Source organism: Pelophylax lessonae (assembly GCF_965119305.1).
Source record: "Pelophylax lessonae genome assembly, chromosome: 6".
In the NCBI taxonomy this organism is placed as follows: Eukaryota; Metazoa; Chordata; class Amphibia; order Anura; family Ranidae; genus Pelophylax; species Pelophylax lessonae.
Window position 1 is genome coordinate 209,304,961 of NC_138773.1, and position 17,118 is coordinate 209,322,078.

A 17,118-nucleotide genomic window follows, 5' to 3' on the forward strand; every position below is an offset into this window, starting at 1 on the left:
TACAAAAGAATTGCATTTGAAAAACTGGTGTGTAAATACCTTGTGACATAAAAGATTGCAAAACCCACCATTTTATTCTATAGGCCCTCTGCTAATATATATGGTATCTCAAAAAAGTGAGTACACCCCTCACATTTTTGTAAATATTTTAATATACCTTTTCATGTGACAATACTGAAGAAATTACACTTTGCTACAATGTAATGTAGTGAGTGTACAGCTTGTATAACAGTGTAAATTTGCTGTCCCCTCAAAATAACTCAACACACAGTCATTAATGTCTAAACCGCTGGCAACAAAAGTGAGTACACCCCTAAGTGACAAAGATTACAAATTAGGCCCAAAGTGTCAATATTTTGTGTGGCCACCATTATTTTCCAGCACTGCCTTAACCCTCTTGGGCATGGAGATCACTAGAGCTTCACAGGTTACGACTGGAGTCCTCTTCCACTCCTCCATGACGACATCACGAAGCTGGTGGATGTTAGAGACCTTGCGTTCCTCCACCTTCCATTTGAGGATGTCCCAAAGATGCTCAATAGGATTTAGGTTTGGAGAACTGCTTGGCCAGTCCATCACCTTTACCCTCAGCTTCTTTAGCAAGGCAGTGGTCATCTTGGAGGTGTATTTGGGGTCGTTATGCTGGAATACTACCCTGCGGCCCAGTCCCCGAAGGGAGGAGATCATGCTCTGCTTAAGTATGTCACAGTACATGTTGGCATTCATGGTTCCCTCAATGAACTGTAGCTCCCCAGTGCCGGCAGCACTCATGCAGCCCCAGACCATGACACTCCCACCACCATGCTTGACTGTAGGCAAGACACACTTGTCTTTCTACTCCTCACCTGGTTGCCGCCACACACGCTTAAACCATCTGAACCAAATAAGTTTATCTTGGTCTCATCAGACCACAGGACATGGTTCCAGTAATCCATGTCCTTAGTCTGCTTGTCATCAGCAAACTGTTTGCGGGCTTTCTTGTGCATCATCTTTAGAAGAGGCTTCCTTGTGGGACGACAGCCATGCAGACCAATTTGATGCAGTGTGGGGCATATGGTCTGAGCACTGACATGCTGACCCCCTATCCCTTCAACCTCTGTAGCAATGCTGGCAGCACTCATACATCTATTTCCCAAAGACAACCTCTGGATATGACGCTAAGCACGTGCACTCAACTTCTTTGGTTGACCATGGTGAGGCCTGTTCTGTGTGGAACATTTCCTGTTAAACCGCTGTATGGTCTTGGCTACTGTGCTGCAGCTCAGTTTCAGGGTCTTGGCAATCTTCTTATATCCTAAGCCATCTTTATGTAGAGCAACAATTCTTTTTTTCAGATCCTCAGAGAGTTCTTTGCCATGAGGTGCCATGTTGAACTTCCAGTGACCAGTATGAGAGAGTGAAAGGGATAACACCAAATTTAACAAACTTGCTACCCATTCACAGCTGAGACCTTGTAACACTAATGAGTCACATGACACCGGGGAGGGAAAATGGCTATTTTGGCCCAGTTTGGACATTTTCACTTAGTGGTGTACTCACTTTTGTTGCCAGGGTTTAGACATTAATGACTGTGTGTTGAGTTATTTTGAGGGGATAGCAAATTTACACTTTTATACAAGCTGTACACTCATTACTTTATATTGTAGCAAAGTGTCATTTTTTCAGTGTTGTCACATGGAAAGATATAATAAAATAGTTACAAAGATGTAAGGGGTACTCACAGTTTGTGATATGCTGTGTGTGTCTATGTGTACATGTACATATACATATATATATATATATATATATACACACACACACACACAGTTTATATAATGTTTGGGGTTCTGGGTAATTTTCTAGCAAAAAAAAATAGATTTTTACATCTAGGAGAGAAGTGTCAGCACTGGTCCAGTTGGCAACTGGTTAAACCATAATTTTACACTTGTGCAGTGCAGTGGTCCATACTCCCATGTGAGGAGTCAGCAAATAAAGACGCTTACAACTCAGTAAGGTACACTGGCTTTTAATTCCATGCTTTTGTTTGATTTGAGAATCATTCTGATTTCCCAACCCCATACAAACAGGAAGGAAATGTCACATAGGGCCAATGATAGATGTAGAAATAGGACAGAAAGACACAATAGATATGGAATAAAGTCAGGAACAGAAAGAATATATGTCACAAAAATGGCCTTACACAAAGGCGTAACATATTGGGACACTGACCCCCTACTAACAGAATGTGCTGCCTAACTGCGACAATAAATGTACAGACCTGATCTTCTCTAATGCAGAACACATCTCTTTTAGGGAGGCACTGCCATTTCAGATAACTAGCAACCTGTATTGAAGAGGTGCTACATTCCTACCCACATTCTTAGTGCACAGCATATTTTGCTACAGTGTTGCTTTGCACCTTCTATATACCTACATAGTACAGAGGTGAAGGAGAAAATCTATAGATAGAGGAACTATGGGTAAGGGAAGTAAAGTGGACCTCTCAACTACACACAGTGAAAAACTAACATTAAATCCAGATCATCTGTCCTCCAAATATATTTATATAATATATTTTAAAAGTTTTTTGTTTTTTATTTAGTTCTAATGATAAAGCATGGCCCAGCCTAGAATGCATTTCAAATTCTTGGTAACTATATTCTGTACTACAACACTGCCACCTTCAGGTATAAATAAGAAGTGCAACACATCCCATGGTCACTATTTTGTGACAATCAGGAGGAAGCCTTTTTTGTGAATCCCAGTGATTTTCATAAAAACTGTATTCAGTATAGCAGTACAAAAAACAATGGTGAGGTTCAAGTATAACAACCCAGAGCTACCAATTAAATAATTCATACGGCTGCAATGATCTGTTTTGTAACAATGGGTTTTATGATTTGCAAGCCATCAGTGATTTTTGCATTGCTTTCCTGAACAGATATTACAGTTACATCACTAAACTAAAAATGAGTAAATTCAGAAACATGGCTTAAGAAACTTTTACATCACTCTGGCACTTGGTTAAACCCACAATTCGCTTCCTCTGTGTGTATTTGCAAGGCCCACTCTATGTACACAACTCAAAAAAAATTGAAGGAACGTTTTTTAATCAGAGTATAGCATCAAGTCAATTAAACTCCTGGGATGTTGATATGGTCAGTTAAGTAGCAGAGGGGGTTGTTAATCTGTTTCAGCTGTTTTGGTGTTAATAAAATTAACAACAGGGGCTCTAGATGGGTAACAAGGAGACAACCTCCAAAAACAGAATGGTTTTACAGGTGGAGGCCAATGGAATTGTTTTCCCTACTCATCTTTTCTGACAGTTTTTCACTAGTTTTGCATTTGGTTAGGGTCAGTGTCAGTACTGGTAACATGAGGCGATACGTGGACTCTATAGAGGTTGTACAGGCAGTCCAACTCCTCCAGGATGGCACATCAATACATGCCATTGCCAGAAGGTTTGCTGTGTCTCCCAGCACAGTCTCAAGAGCATGGAGAAGATTCCAGGAGACAGGCAGTTACTCTAGGAGAGCTGGACAGGGCCAAAGAAGGTCCTTAACCCATTAGCAGAACCAGTATATGCAACTTTGTGCAAGGGGGAACAGGATGAGCACTGCCAGAGCCCTACAAAATGACCTCCAGCAGGCCACTGGTGTGAATGTCTCTGATCAAACAATCAGAAACAGACTTCATGAGGGTGGACTGAGGGCCCAACATCTTCTAGTGGGCCCTGTGCTCACTACCCGGCACCGTGGAGCTCGATTGGCAATTGCCAGAATTGGCAGGTCCGCTACTGGCGCCCTTTGCTTTTTATAGATGAGAACAGGTTCACCCTGAGCACATGTAACAGACGTGAAAGGGTGTGGAGAAGCCGTGGAGAACATTATGCTGCCTATAACATTGTTCAGCATGACCGGTTTGGTGGTTGGTCAGTGATGGTCTGGGGAGGCATATCCATGGAGGGACATACAGACCTCTATAGGCTAAAGAATGGCACCCTGACTGCCATTAGGCATCAAGATGAAATCTTTGAACCCATTGTCAGACCCTACACTGGTGCAGTGGGTCCTGAATTCCTCCTGGTGCACGGCAATGCCTGGCCTCATGTGGCGAGAGTATGCAGCCAGTTCCTGGAGGAAGAAGGAATTGATACCATTGAATTGCCCCACACTCGCCTGACCTAAATCCAATGGAACATCTCTGGGACATTATACTTTGGTCCATCTGACGCCATCAGGTTGCACCTCAGTCTGTTCTGGAGCTCAACAATGCCCTGGTCCAGATCTAGGAGCAAATACCCCAGGACACCATCCGTCGTCTCAAAGAAGCAACGTTGTCAGGCATGCATACAAGCATGTGGGGGCCATACAAACTACTGATTACCATTTCAAGCTTCTGCAATGAAATTTCAGCAAAATGGACTAGCATGCTGCATCATATTTTCACTTAGATTTTCGGGGTCTTTGAATTCAGCCCTCTGTAGTTAGATAATTTAAATTTCCATTATGTGGCATCCTTTCATTCCTAACACATTACCCAGGCCATATCAGTATAGATATCCAGCATGATATTTTTCCCCATTGAGATCTGATGTGTTTTAAAAGTGTTCCTTTAATTTTTTTGAGCAATGTATAAATCATTTATATTCCCCCAGCTATATGGTCTGCATTTAACAGCAATACAGTAAACTCAGAGACCGTTGATAACATTTAACACAATTTTTTTTATTTATCATACCTTCTGCAAAGCACAAACATATTGGAGGAAAATCATAAACTTTTTCAAGGATGCGTGTGTCTGCAATCCTCATGTATTAAGGAACTTTACTGTATATTAGAAACAAGCGAGAAATAAAATCATCTCAAAATGTTGGTAAATGTATAAACTCCTAAGAAATCCACTGCTGTACCTCCAATATACAGTTACATTTGGAAATCAAAAGGAAAAGGATCAAATATTTTAGTTGGCGCAAAGGACAAATGGTGGCGCGGTGTCATACCAACCAATCAGATCCCAGCTGAGCATTTAAGAAAGTTAAACATCAGTCTAGTTGTCATCCCACTTCTATCAGGACTCCTAAAAATCAATTTGTTCATGAAATTAAGATAAATTCTTGGAATTACAGCACCCTCCTAAGCAATGAATGACACTCTCTAGACGTACAAGTAAACATAATTTAAATTGATCATGAAACCCATTTGTTCCCTTTCTAAACAAAGGAATCATTGTGCTGCCCATGATAAATGTTAAACAAAGGAATTCTGATCTACAGAAAATAAAATCACAGAAATAATATTAATTAAAATGTTGCATAACTTAAAATTGTAATGTAGTCCCGCTACATGACAAAAAAAAAAAAAATTAAATAAAGTTCTTACAATACTGTCCCATAACAACAAAACATTTCCCTTCATTCGTCCTAAGGTGCTACACAAAAATTAACACTCCCTTTTCTCTACTAGAGAGCACTGCAAAACAGCAGTTGCAGGACCCTCTGGCACCCAAAAAAGAACACAATGTTTAACCCCATTGCTGCCAGAAACATAGAGAGTCAGATTCATGGAGCAAAATATGCAATATAGGATAAAAAAAATGACAAAAATAAGCAAGTTCATTGGATGAGGTGTCATGCGGGGGGCCATGTATAGAATTATAACATGATAAGCAGTTTCTTTGTTTATTTTATTAGCCTTTTCTTGCACTAGTTTTAATAATGACCCACATGTCTCGGAATGGAGATAAAAATAAAAGGTCCAGTAACCTAAAATAGCTTTCTATAAAGAAGCTAATAATAAATATAAATGCAAAGGGTCTGAGCACTCATATGTTACATGGGCAGTACTGGTGTTGTTCATGATTCTGCCCACAATAGAACGCTCATGCATCTCCATGTGATTGGTTCACTGCATAGGCTTATGGGATAAGTAGTCCTGGGAGCTTCAGTGACTTCACACCAAGGAGCTTTGCCTCTGCTTTTAATAAGCATCCATTGCTTGTCATCTTTTAAGATTTGGATCTTCTACACTAAATCAAGGGATCCAAACACTGAGAAGGTAATTAAACCACTCATTTTTTTTTTTTTTTTTTTTTACTATTGCTGCCAGACACAGATAAACTGTAATTTTGTATTTAGCATTTCATTTATTTACTCTCTTTTTAGTAGAACCTGTCTGTATTTCCCTAAAACAACCCACCAAAATCAACCCTCCAACATCAAGTACATGTTTGCGTATGTCTGTTTTAGCCTATTATAATCGAATAAAATTTATATTAATCTCGGATTGTGTTGTCTTTGTTATGTCTTTGTTTCTTGAAAAATTTTAATAAAGAGAAATTAAACAAAAAAAAAATAAAATTTATATTACACTGCTGACTGCTTTACATGTTTATCCATGAATGGTATGGTACATAAACCCAACTGAGTGGTTCCTGAAATAAAGACTAAAGCTGACTATGTGCAAACAGATGTGAATTAACACAAAGTCTAGTAGTAAAAGGAGAAATGGAAAATGAAAGCAGATGAAATGCCCATCAACAAGACTAAAATAAAATAATCCTACAATACCTAAGAGCTGCCTGTCCCATCTTGGAAAAAAATACTCTTGGGACATATTGTGCATGCAAACTGTACATCACTCTAAAATATCATTGAATTACGGATTAGCACCATCTTAATGTGAGTTGGTCACATTGATGAAGGCAGCCATTGTATGCCTGAGCCAGTGTCTACCCTGGTAAATCACTAGAGAATAATGGCATCATTGCAGCACAAGAAAACTACTCTCTGTATAGGTAATGGCTAAACTCTGAGACAATAGCAAAACGTCTATATAAGAAAGTTTTAGCTTTTTAACTACAAATGACAAATTGCAGTACAAGAAGCCATTGGCTGAAGATGCTCATACCTGCAAAGATTATCAGGTAGATAAGGTTGTTCTTGACTTGATCTGCTGGTACCTAGACCATCTTGGGTATTTAAAGTATAACTAAAGCCAAAACCTTTTTTTTTTTTTAATTTTGGATAGAGTGGAGTTGGATTAGAACACATATTACGTGTTTACTGCAGTCTGCACCCCATTAGAGCGATTCACCCTCTATTTGTTCTGTTTATCTTTATCATTGAAATTGAAAGTAAAAGAAAATTTTAAATTTTGGGTTGTCCCCAGAAAAGAGGGGACATCTTCCAATGAGGACACTAATTCTGGTGACCTGGGGGTCCCCATGGATTTCCCTTAATTTGCATGGATTTTCTCTCAATTCCTGTTTGGATATGGGACAGGTCATGAAGAGAAATCTCTGCAATGGGATACAGAAAGGGGAAAAAAATCTAACAGGGGTTATAACCCTTTCTTGCTCTATCAAAAATGAAAAAAAAAAAGTTTTACCTATAGTTCTACTTTAAGGCTATACAACACACAACAAAGCCTGGGGCTGAATTTGTGATCATCCTGGGATAAACTAGCTCATGTGTACTGTTCTAGTTTGACTCTTGCTGTCCTTTGTATCAGCCTTTTTGGACTAGTACTAGTAGTACACTCCTTATGTACCCTTATGGCATTTCATTCAGCTCAAGTATAAAATGTCTGTATAGGCTAGATACTGTATACAATACTTATCCACTACTGTTAAAAAAAAGTTCCGTATAGACAGTTATGTAAACACACCTTTTTTACACATTTTTTTAAACTGTAAGACCGCATTCACACGGGTACAACTTGGACCGCGACTTGTCAGCCTGACAAGTCGCGGTCCTCACGCTCCCATTGTGTAGTACAGGAGCCGTTCTAATAGGAGCGACACAAGTGACTCCGACTTAGAAAAAGGGTCCTGTACTACTTCGGGGCGACCTGGAGGCGACTTGCATTGACTTCCATTATGTGAAGTCCGTGCAAGTCGCGCCGAAGTCGGAGCGACCTAATGTGAACGGAGGCTAATGGCCTGTACACTATAAGAAAATCAGGCAAACATTTTTCTCCAAGGAATGATTGTAGAATTTTCTGATAGTATGTACACAACTTTTGACAGCTAATTCTGACCTTCTGAAAGAAAATTTTCGAAGGGACAAACGCCAACATTTTTCTCGTATGGGAACAGAACGAACGATTTTCATTTATTGTGTACCAGCAGCAGCAGAACCCTGGGGTGCCACAAAGAGTCCTCAGGGGTGACGCAGCAAAGGGACCAAAAACTGCCCTAACTATGGCAGGCATCTGCTAAAACCTTCTTAACAGCCAGAAGTTAAAGCGGAACATCATCCAAAAGGGGAAGTTCTGCTTTTTCGCCCCCCACCCCTCTTCTCCCCCATATTTCCAATGTTTTTTTTGGGAGGGGGGGTGGGGAGTGGGTGCATGTAACACAGGGAAAGAAGTTCCCAAATTTTTTTCTTTTTTGAATCCTGCCGCACCGAAAATACACCACACTTGCCAATGCCTGCGGGTACCATTAAATATGAATGGTACCCCTGCTCACCTGCTAAACAGCAGCGCGTTTGTCATCACGTTGGGAACGTGTGCAATTTTGCTTGTATTCCCTGACATGCAGTAATGTGAATAAGCCTTAGACTCGAGACTAAAATAATAATTTTTAGGGGGTGCCCTGAGTGGAAAAAGGTTGAAACACTGGTATAGACTGTACAGAACACTATTCACTATCTGTCTTGTTGTTTGTGAATGCTGTAGAATTATTCATTTGACATTTTCTGATTATTTCTACTACAAATGTTAGCTGAGTTTTTTTTGCAGTAAGCACCTTATTATTATGTTGAGTTGAACTCCTGACAAATCAACAATTTGATTGATTATATATTGAATCCCAAGGTCACATAGCACCTGCATATATCTTGGTGTATTTATAAAGACAAATTAATAATGTTTAGAATGCAGTAATCCACAGCAACCAGTAAGTAATCCTCTTTGACTATTGCAACATCAGTTAACTGAAATCTGATTGGTAGCTATAGATTACTGCACTTTGTACGCAATCGCTATTCTTTATTTTGCCTTACTAAGTAAGCCAAATAATGTGTTTTTTTTTTTTTAAAGTAAATTCAAGCCATTTGTACAATATTTTGCCCATGATCTCACAGAACTGAAATAAATCTTCGACTTTGCTTGCGATGTTCCCTCTGGCAGCAGATGGGTTAAATTCACAGAAATGTGTAAACAAATTCGTAGTAATAAACGTGTGTCAGATTCAGGTGCTTGAGCTGTGGTTTACACTGGAAGAAAACTGTGCTCTGAATTTAAAGTGGACACATCACTGACGCTTCATCGGAGGTAGCCATTTTGTGGATTGCACTATTTTCTGTGACATTCATAAGACAGAAGGTTTAGGTACCTTTTGACTCAGTTATATCACTGGTGAACTGATCGTCTTCATTCCCATAAATGTTAGTCCAGCCTACAAAATGACTGCCTGCAGGAAAAAGGTCTCCTCTTTAAATCACAAGTCACCTGAGTCTGGGTCCTGAGGTTTTCAGGGAAATAAATTACCTGCCATAGTAAAAATACGGCTGAATATATACAAATACAAAACAATAAGAAGGAAAAAAAAAACATAATACGATCAATGGAAGAATGATCCACTTCCTATAACGAATTCTGATTGGCTAATTAACTTTGGAGTTATGTCACAATACAGAAGATTCTTGTTGACAAGGTGTGACATGCAGAACTCTTGACATAAATACGATCTTCTTCTCAGAACACAACATGAATGAGTCTTTATGAGGCTTTAAACATAAATATGTTTGCATTAGCCAATAAGAAACTCTGTTCCCTGTAACATAAATGAAGTGCAGTAGCTCACATAGGGTAATTGGATCATATTTCTGAAGACAAAAAAAAATAAATGTCCAGTCAACATTATGTGAAAAGAGGGGAATGGTAAGCCAAAAAATATATACTTCTGGGTTGCAATATTTATTTGATTGCTTCCTTTCAGTTTTTCTAGGTGGTTAAAACACTGGACTTCCATGAAGTGTCCAGTCTGTGCGATGTCTTGATGGTTGGAAGTGCATCATGGGATATTAGTCAGATTACCTCCTCAGCACATACCTGATGAAGTTTGACTCTTCTTCAATGCTTCACTAACCTTGAATAATATAGACATGCTTGATTCCCAACAATCCTGTAAATTCACTTCATGTGCTTTTAGGCAAATATGAAAGGTGAAATGATAATGACATTATCTGTATGGGAAACGGACCTGTATGTATGGAGAGAGGGGAAAGGTCACCATCATGAGGCAATGGACAATATGGCTGGGATCTCTCCTGAGTGGGATGGTAGGTGACCTCTCAGCCCCTGATGTCTGATCTTTATTCAGGAGAAACAAAAAAATAAATAAATAACTAGACATCACAGGAGTTTTCCAAGTGCTGGTGTCTTCAAACAAAGTCTGCAAAAGCTTGCCCAAACCATACACCCATTACAGCTTCAAGATGGCTGCACTTCTGCTGGTCCGGGTTTTACTTGGATGGGCAAAAAATGTCCTGTAAGTCCTTGCTATCAATGACTGAAAAGGTAAGGGATTTGTAGAAGACGAGGTCCACTTCTTAACCAACAGTTCTGTTGAAAAACAACCCTTCTTGGTAAGAAAATGCAAAACGATAATTGCCAGTCCTTTTCTCTGTATTTTTATCGCTAGCACGTAACTGTTTAGACGATCATGCAGCAATACTAACAGAAGTGACCAAGTCAATTTGTCCACAAGGTCATTTTCAATGATACTGTTTTCAAAGCTTTGTTCTTAAGCCTCTGCATCTCCCTCTGACTTCATATTGAGAGGGCAAATCTTCAAGACAAAATAAAACTGGAAAAAATAAAGTCAATATTTGGTCCCTAAAAACAGCAGCAAAAACCTCTAGGCATCTGCAGGTCCATCAGGAGTCATTGCAATGCTTTTATTTTCCAGTGATCCGTTCACTTAGTGCTAATATTCTTTTCACCTATTATTCTATCTTACAATAAAAAGGGTCCAAACACACACAAAATAAAAATAAATATGGAATTTAACAGTACCTTGAACATTTTGCTTAAATATTTATCCCTGCCATTCATGGTTTGAATGCTCCCTTTAGGAAGCTTGTTCATTTAGAGGAGGGCTCCTCCATAAGTCTTTGGGCCCCGTTATTGCAGACTTCAGGTATTCCTAATTCTAAAAGAGGGTGGGGATGGAGGACCAACAACATATTGCTTTACAACAATTTGCTGCCCCTCACCTAGTGGTGGAAAGGTCTTAGGTCTGAAGGAGAAGAGGATGAAAAAGGGTCTTCTTTGCTTTACCAGTTTAGGACTAGATGTAGGAAACGTGGGCAAGTGAATAGTCCTCATGGCAGACTGAATACTTTTTCACCAGGTAGAGGAGTTTATGGGGTTGTTGGTTCGTACAGTGGCATCAGAACACTCTCCTTCTGATGTATCACAGTCAGACTCAAAATTTCCTGGGTTCTGTAAATAGGAAAAAAACGCTAATTAATACTTTTGTAATATTACACGTTAGGTGTGAAAAGTCATGGCTTGAACTTTGGCTTAGGCCCGCCATACGCGGTTCATATCTTGGCCGGATCAGCAGGAACCGGCCGGGATTCGAACAGTGTATTGGCAGGATGAATTTACCAAGTTGATTGATTAATTAACTTGGGTACAACCCATATGCCAGGTATTACCTGCCATTATTGCTAGTGGCTGCTATAACTGCTATACTACGATTGCAGGAAAGAAATTTGCTCCGTGTATGGCAGCCTTAGTGCTTGTTCCAAAGAAGCACTGCTGTTCTTCGTATTAAAGCGTCAGGCACTCCGGCTGTGCTATCATTCGCTGCAATACAAGCCGATCTGCGGGTCCTGCCCAATGATTTATGGTCAGCACCTGTTGATTGGCTAAGCGAATGAAAGAAGAGAGCTCTGTGTTGTTTTCCACCACATAGCTCTCTTCTATCAGTGGTGATGTGCAAAGCAGGAAGTAAAAACTGACACATCGCTTAATGAAAACATTACACAGCACATACAGTAAACATGGTTAGGCACACAGTTAACCCTTTAATTGCCCCTAAATGTTAACCCTCTCTAAGCCAGTGTCAATTATTAGCACTGATCACTGTATTAGTATCTCTGATGATGTCAGTGGAAGTTAGTCAGTTCCCTCCCAGCATCAGTTAGTATCACAGCCCCACTATATGTTGATAAACACCACCATTAGTAGTAAAAAAAAAAAAAAAATCCAGTATATACTGTATACCATCGTTTGTAGATGCTATAACTTTCACAGGAACCAATCGATATACACTTCTTGAGATTTGTTTTACCTAACACATGTAGCAGAATATATTTTGGCCTAAAGTTAAAATTAAATTAGATTTTTTATTTATTTTTTTTTAGATATGTTTTATAACAGAAAGTAAAAAATAAAGCAAAAAAATAAAAACCCAGTGGTGATAAACTACCACCAAAATAAAGCTCAATTTGTGTGAAAAAATTATATACATTTCATTTGGGAACAGCGTTGCAAGACCGCGCAATTACCAGTTAAAATCGCACAGTGCTGAATAGCAAAAAATGCCCTGGTCGTAAGGGTAACTGCCTTTATCTTCAATCTTCCGGAACTTATGTGGTTAAAATATGGATGCTTGTAAAAAAAGGGCCAATACTTACAGTGCCTTGTGAAAGTATTTGGCCCCCTTGAACTTTGCAACCTTTTGCCACATTTCAGGCTTCAAACATAAAGATATTAAACTGTAATTTTTTGTGAAGAATCAACAACAAGTGGGACACAATCATGAAGTGGAACGAAATTTATTGGATATTTCAAACTTTTTTAACAAATAAAAAACTGAAAAATTGGGCGTGCAAAATTATTCAGCCCCCTTAAGTTAATACTTTGTAGCGCCACCTTTTGCTGCGATTACAGCTGTAAGTCGCTTGAGGTATGTCTCTATCAGTTTTGCACATTGAGAGACTGACATTTTTGCCCATTCCTCCTTGCAAAACAGCTCGAGCTCAGTGAGGTTGGATGGAGAGCGTTTGTGAACAGCAGTTTTCAGTTCTTTCCACAGATTCTCAATTGGATTCAGGTCTGGACTTTGACTTGGCCATTCTAACACCTGGATATGTTTATTTGTGAACCATTCCATTGTAGATTTTGCTTTATGTTTTGGATCATTATCTTGTTGGAAGACACATCTCCGTCCCAGTCTCAGGTCTTTTGCAGACCCCATCAGGTTTTCTTCCAGAATGGTCCTGTATTTGGCTCCATCCATCTTCCCATCAATTTTAACCATCTTCCCTGTCCCTGCTGAAGAAAAGCAGGCCCAAACCATGATGCTGCCACCACCATGTTTGACAGTGGGGATGGTGTGTTCAGGGTGATGAGCCGTGTTGCTTTTACGCCAAACATAACGTTTTGCATTGTTGCCAAAAAGTTAGATTTTGGTTTCATCTGACCAGAGCACCTTCTTCCACATGTTTGGTGTGTCTCCCAGGTGGCTTGTGGCAAACTTTAAACTACACTTTTTATGGATATCTTTAAGAAATGGCTTTCTTCTTGACACTCTTCCATAAAGGCCAGATTTGTGCAGTATACGACTGATTGTGGACAGAGTCTCCCACCTCAGCTGTAGATCTCTGCAGTTCATCCAGAGTGATCATGGAGCTCTTGGCTGCATCTCTGATCCTTGTATGAGCTGAAAGTTTAGAGGGACGGCCAGGTCTTCGTAGATTTTCAGTGGTCTGATACTCCCAATATTATCGCTTGCACAGTGCTCCTTGGGATGTTTAAAGCTTGGGAAGTCTTTCTGTATCCAAATCCGGCTTTAAACTTCTCCACAACAGTATCTCGGACCTGCCTGGTGTGTTCCTTTTTCTTCATGATGCTCCATGCACTTTAAACGGACCTCTGAGACTATCACAGTGCAGGTGCATTTATACGGAGACTTGATTACACACAGGTTGATTCTATTTATCATCATTAGTCATTTAGGTCAACATTGGATCATTCAGAGATCCTCACTGAACTTCTGGAGAGAGTTTGCTGCACTGAACGTGAAGGGGCTGAATAATTTTGCACGTCCAATTTTTCAGTTTTTTTTTGATAACAAAGTTTGAAATATCCAATAAATTTCGTTCCACTTCATGATTGTCTCCCACTTGTTGTTGATTCTTCACAAACAATTACAGTTTTATATCTTTATGTTTGAAGCCTGAAATGTGGCAAAAAATTGCAAAGTTCAAGGGGGCCGAATACTTTCGCAAGGCACTGTGCCTAGCCCATACCATCAGTCTTCATTGTCTTGAAGTAAGCTGCCTAAAATATATCTGCATCCACCACACTTCCACGTGTGCTTTAAGGACACAGATGTAATGGGGGGGTCTGTAAATGGAACCACAGCACGGGACAGGTAAGTATTCGTCCTTTTCTTTAGTCAGCAGTTACTTTAAACTTCTTGATCTGAAGTCAGAGTTGCATTTAAAAATACCAATGTGGTTTCAGAAACACAGATTATTTCAATTAGCTCAGTTCCTTACCTCATAACTGTGCTCCTCACCACAAAGTTTGCCCAAGGACATCTGAGTCTTCACTCTTCTCACTGCACACTCCTTGTCCGATAACCCATCTGACTGTGTTGAGATCTCAATAGGGATTTCTGGTGTCTGGGATAGGAAGTCTTCCAACTTGTCCCCCAAAGGCTCCTTGCGGCTGTTGACCATGTCATCTGGGCTGTTGGAGTGATCACTAGTGTTCCCTTCTTCTCCATCAGACACAGAGAAATTTTCTGAGCTGAAAGTGGAATAGGACTGACAGCTGCTCATGCCCCGAGGAGGTCGGTGTCTTCGTGGAAACTCAACTTCACTGTCTACCTCACCCTCCTCTTCCTCTGATGATTCATCTCCATTCTGGGGAACAGACACACAAGTACTTAAAATAATGTTTCAGAGATTCAAGATGCAGTTAGGATATTCCAATTTAAAATCATCAGCAGTTTGCAGAGCAAAAAAAAACATTCAAACATGTTTGTCTTTTGAACATGACAAGGCTCTGGTCCATGCTGAAAAAGACTGAGTAGCAAAAGCATTCTGGTATGTAAGATATGTTTTCTACAACATCTGGACTAATGCCTCGTACACACGCAACGATTATCAGCCGACCGATTGTCCGACTTTTGTCCAGAGTGGTGTTTTGTTGGTTGGAATGTGCCTAGACTGCACACGAATTTTCTCGGCCAACAAATATCTACTTCTGAAGTGATGTCATGTGCTGGTTTACTTTCTGTGTGTTTTCTCTTCTCTGAGCATGCCCAGTCTTGCTCATCAGATTTTTGTCTGCCGAAATCTGTACTGACTGACGGAAAATCGGCCGTTGTGTTGACGGCCAAAAAAATTTTATAGCCTGCACACCAGATTTTTTCAGACAAAAAGTTGGAGTCGGTTGTCGAAAGCATCATACTAACAAGTCGAAAATCGGCCGATCGGACGTTGGCCGAAAATTCCCGGCCAATAATCGATGCGTGTGTACGAGGCATATGTGAATTTCATGAGTTCTAAGTCAGAACACACTCATGCTTTCTGCAAATGTCCGGCTTTTTCATTTTCTCTTTGAAAGCAGAAAATACAGGTATTCTACAGCTACAATCCATTTCTGTCACTGGTTTAAAGCCCAAATATTAATTAATATTCTGTTAGAACCTTTGATGATTTTTCACTGAGGTGCGTGTTCCTAGTTGGCTGATTTCCTCTCACCTCCTTTCCCTGTGATACCCCTGGTGTCAGGGTGTGTGTGTGACTGGGAAAGGAAGCAAAGGAAAATGTACCCAATAACAGCAAGAGGGGGGCTATATTATATGACAAAACAATAATGTTGCCAATTATGAAATTACAGTATTATGCAATTATTTGATTCTATTCATTACAGCTAAAGTTAAAAAAAAAAAAAAAAAAAAAAAAAAAGATAGGTTTACTGAGATAAACTGACATAAAAAATATATTTTTCTCAGAACAGAATATGAATGAGTCTTTATAAGGCTTTAAACATACAAATTTTGAAGATTCCTACAGGATCCAGCTGCCTGCACGACATGGGATTTTCTTCATTACAAGTAAGTTAGGTAACTAAAGCTATAGAGTTTTTTTTAAGTTAAACTTCACCTTTATTTTTTTTAAATAATCTTTATTTATCAATTTCGAATACACACACAAAAACATAAAATAACAAAGTAGTACAAAAGTGCATTCAGAAAAGGAAACACAGAGAAGGCGCAATCGGCATCATGTTCAATCCGGACATCATCAATAAAACAAGAGTGTCCATAGGGGTCAGTCAATCGAGCATTGTGAAGGCGTGTGCCAATATCGGCCAAACAGTAAGTGCAACCAATGACCCCCAGGATGCGCCGCGTCCGTCAAAGCCGCCCAAAAAAAAAGGGGGAATTCCGCAAAAGAGCCCGGAGAGCCCGAAAGACACCGCACACAGTACCAACAGCAGTGCACATTAATATCCACGTTATAGGGTACTTCAGCAGAATCAGCCACTGGCCGAGAGGAAGAGACAGTGAGAGAGAATGAAAGTCAGGAGGAAGACAAAGAAGAGAAGAGACAGTAAAGGGAAATAGACAAAACAGAGAGGGCAAAACAGGTAGGGAAAGGGAGGTCCGGAATGGGGGCACGGGTCCCCAGCAGGAGAAGGCCAGGCCGGAGCCCCAGAGCTCAGTCGCTTATAATAGGTGTGTGCACATCTGAGATCTCATCAGAGTAATACATCCACCCCATCCAGGTGTCCTTAAAACGTTCCTCCCTGCCCTGGGATGTGAGAACACGCCGTTCCGCCTCCATCACCAGGTTGACTTCACGCCTCCATTGAGAAAGCGTGGGGCAGGTGGAACTCCGCCAATGCCGCGGTATGAGGCACTTGGCGGCGTTCAGCAGGAAAGGAACTATACTACGTTTGTAGCATTTAATTGAGGAGCGTGTATCATGGAACAGGTATTGAAGGGGAGTGCGGGAAGGAGGGGTAAGCGACAGCTTGGATACCCAGAGATGCACAGCGTCCCAGAAGGGCCGCAGCAGGGGGCACTCCCACCAAATGTGGAGGAAAGTGCCTACCTGGCCGCAGCCCCTCCAACAATGGGGATCCGAGCCCGGAAAAA

The 17,118-nt window shown here is 40.3% G+C and overlaps 1 protein-coding gene across 2 annotated transcripts in view; it reads right to left on the bottom strand.

The window, feature by feature from the left end:
* Positions 1-9,315: 9,315 nt before the first annotated feature.
* MAP3K13 (mitogen-activated protein kinase kinase kinase 13) overlaps positions 9,316-17,118 on the bottom strand; it is a 173,363-nt gene continuing 165,560 nt past the window's right edge. For both annotated transcript variants that reach the window (XM_082261020.1, XM_082261019.1), the window contains exons 12-13: positions 14,504-14,872; positions 9,316-11,432 (exon numbers count right to left, since the gene is read on the bottom strand). In XM_082261020.1, the coding sequence (XP_082117146.1) occupies positions 11,334-11,432; positions 14,504-14,872 (468 nt within the window). In that variant the 3' untranslated portion in view covers positions 9,316-11,333. The remainder of the gene's footprint in view (positions 11,433-14,503; positions 14,873-17,118) is intronic.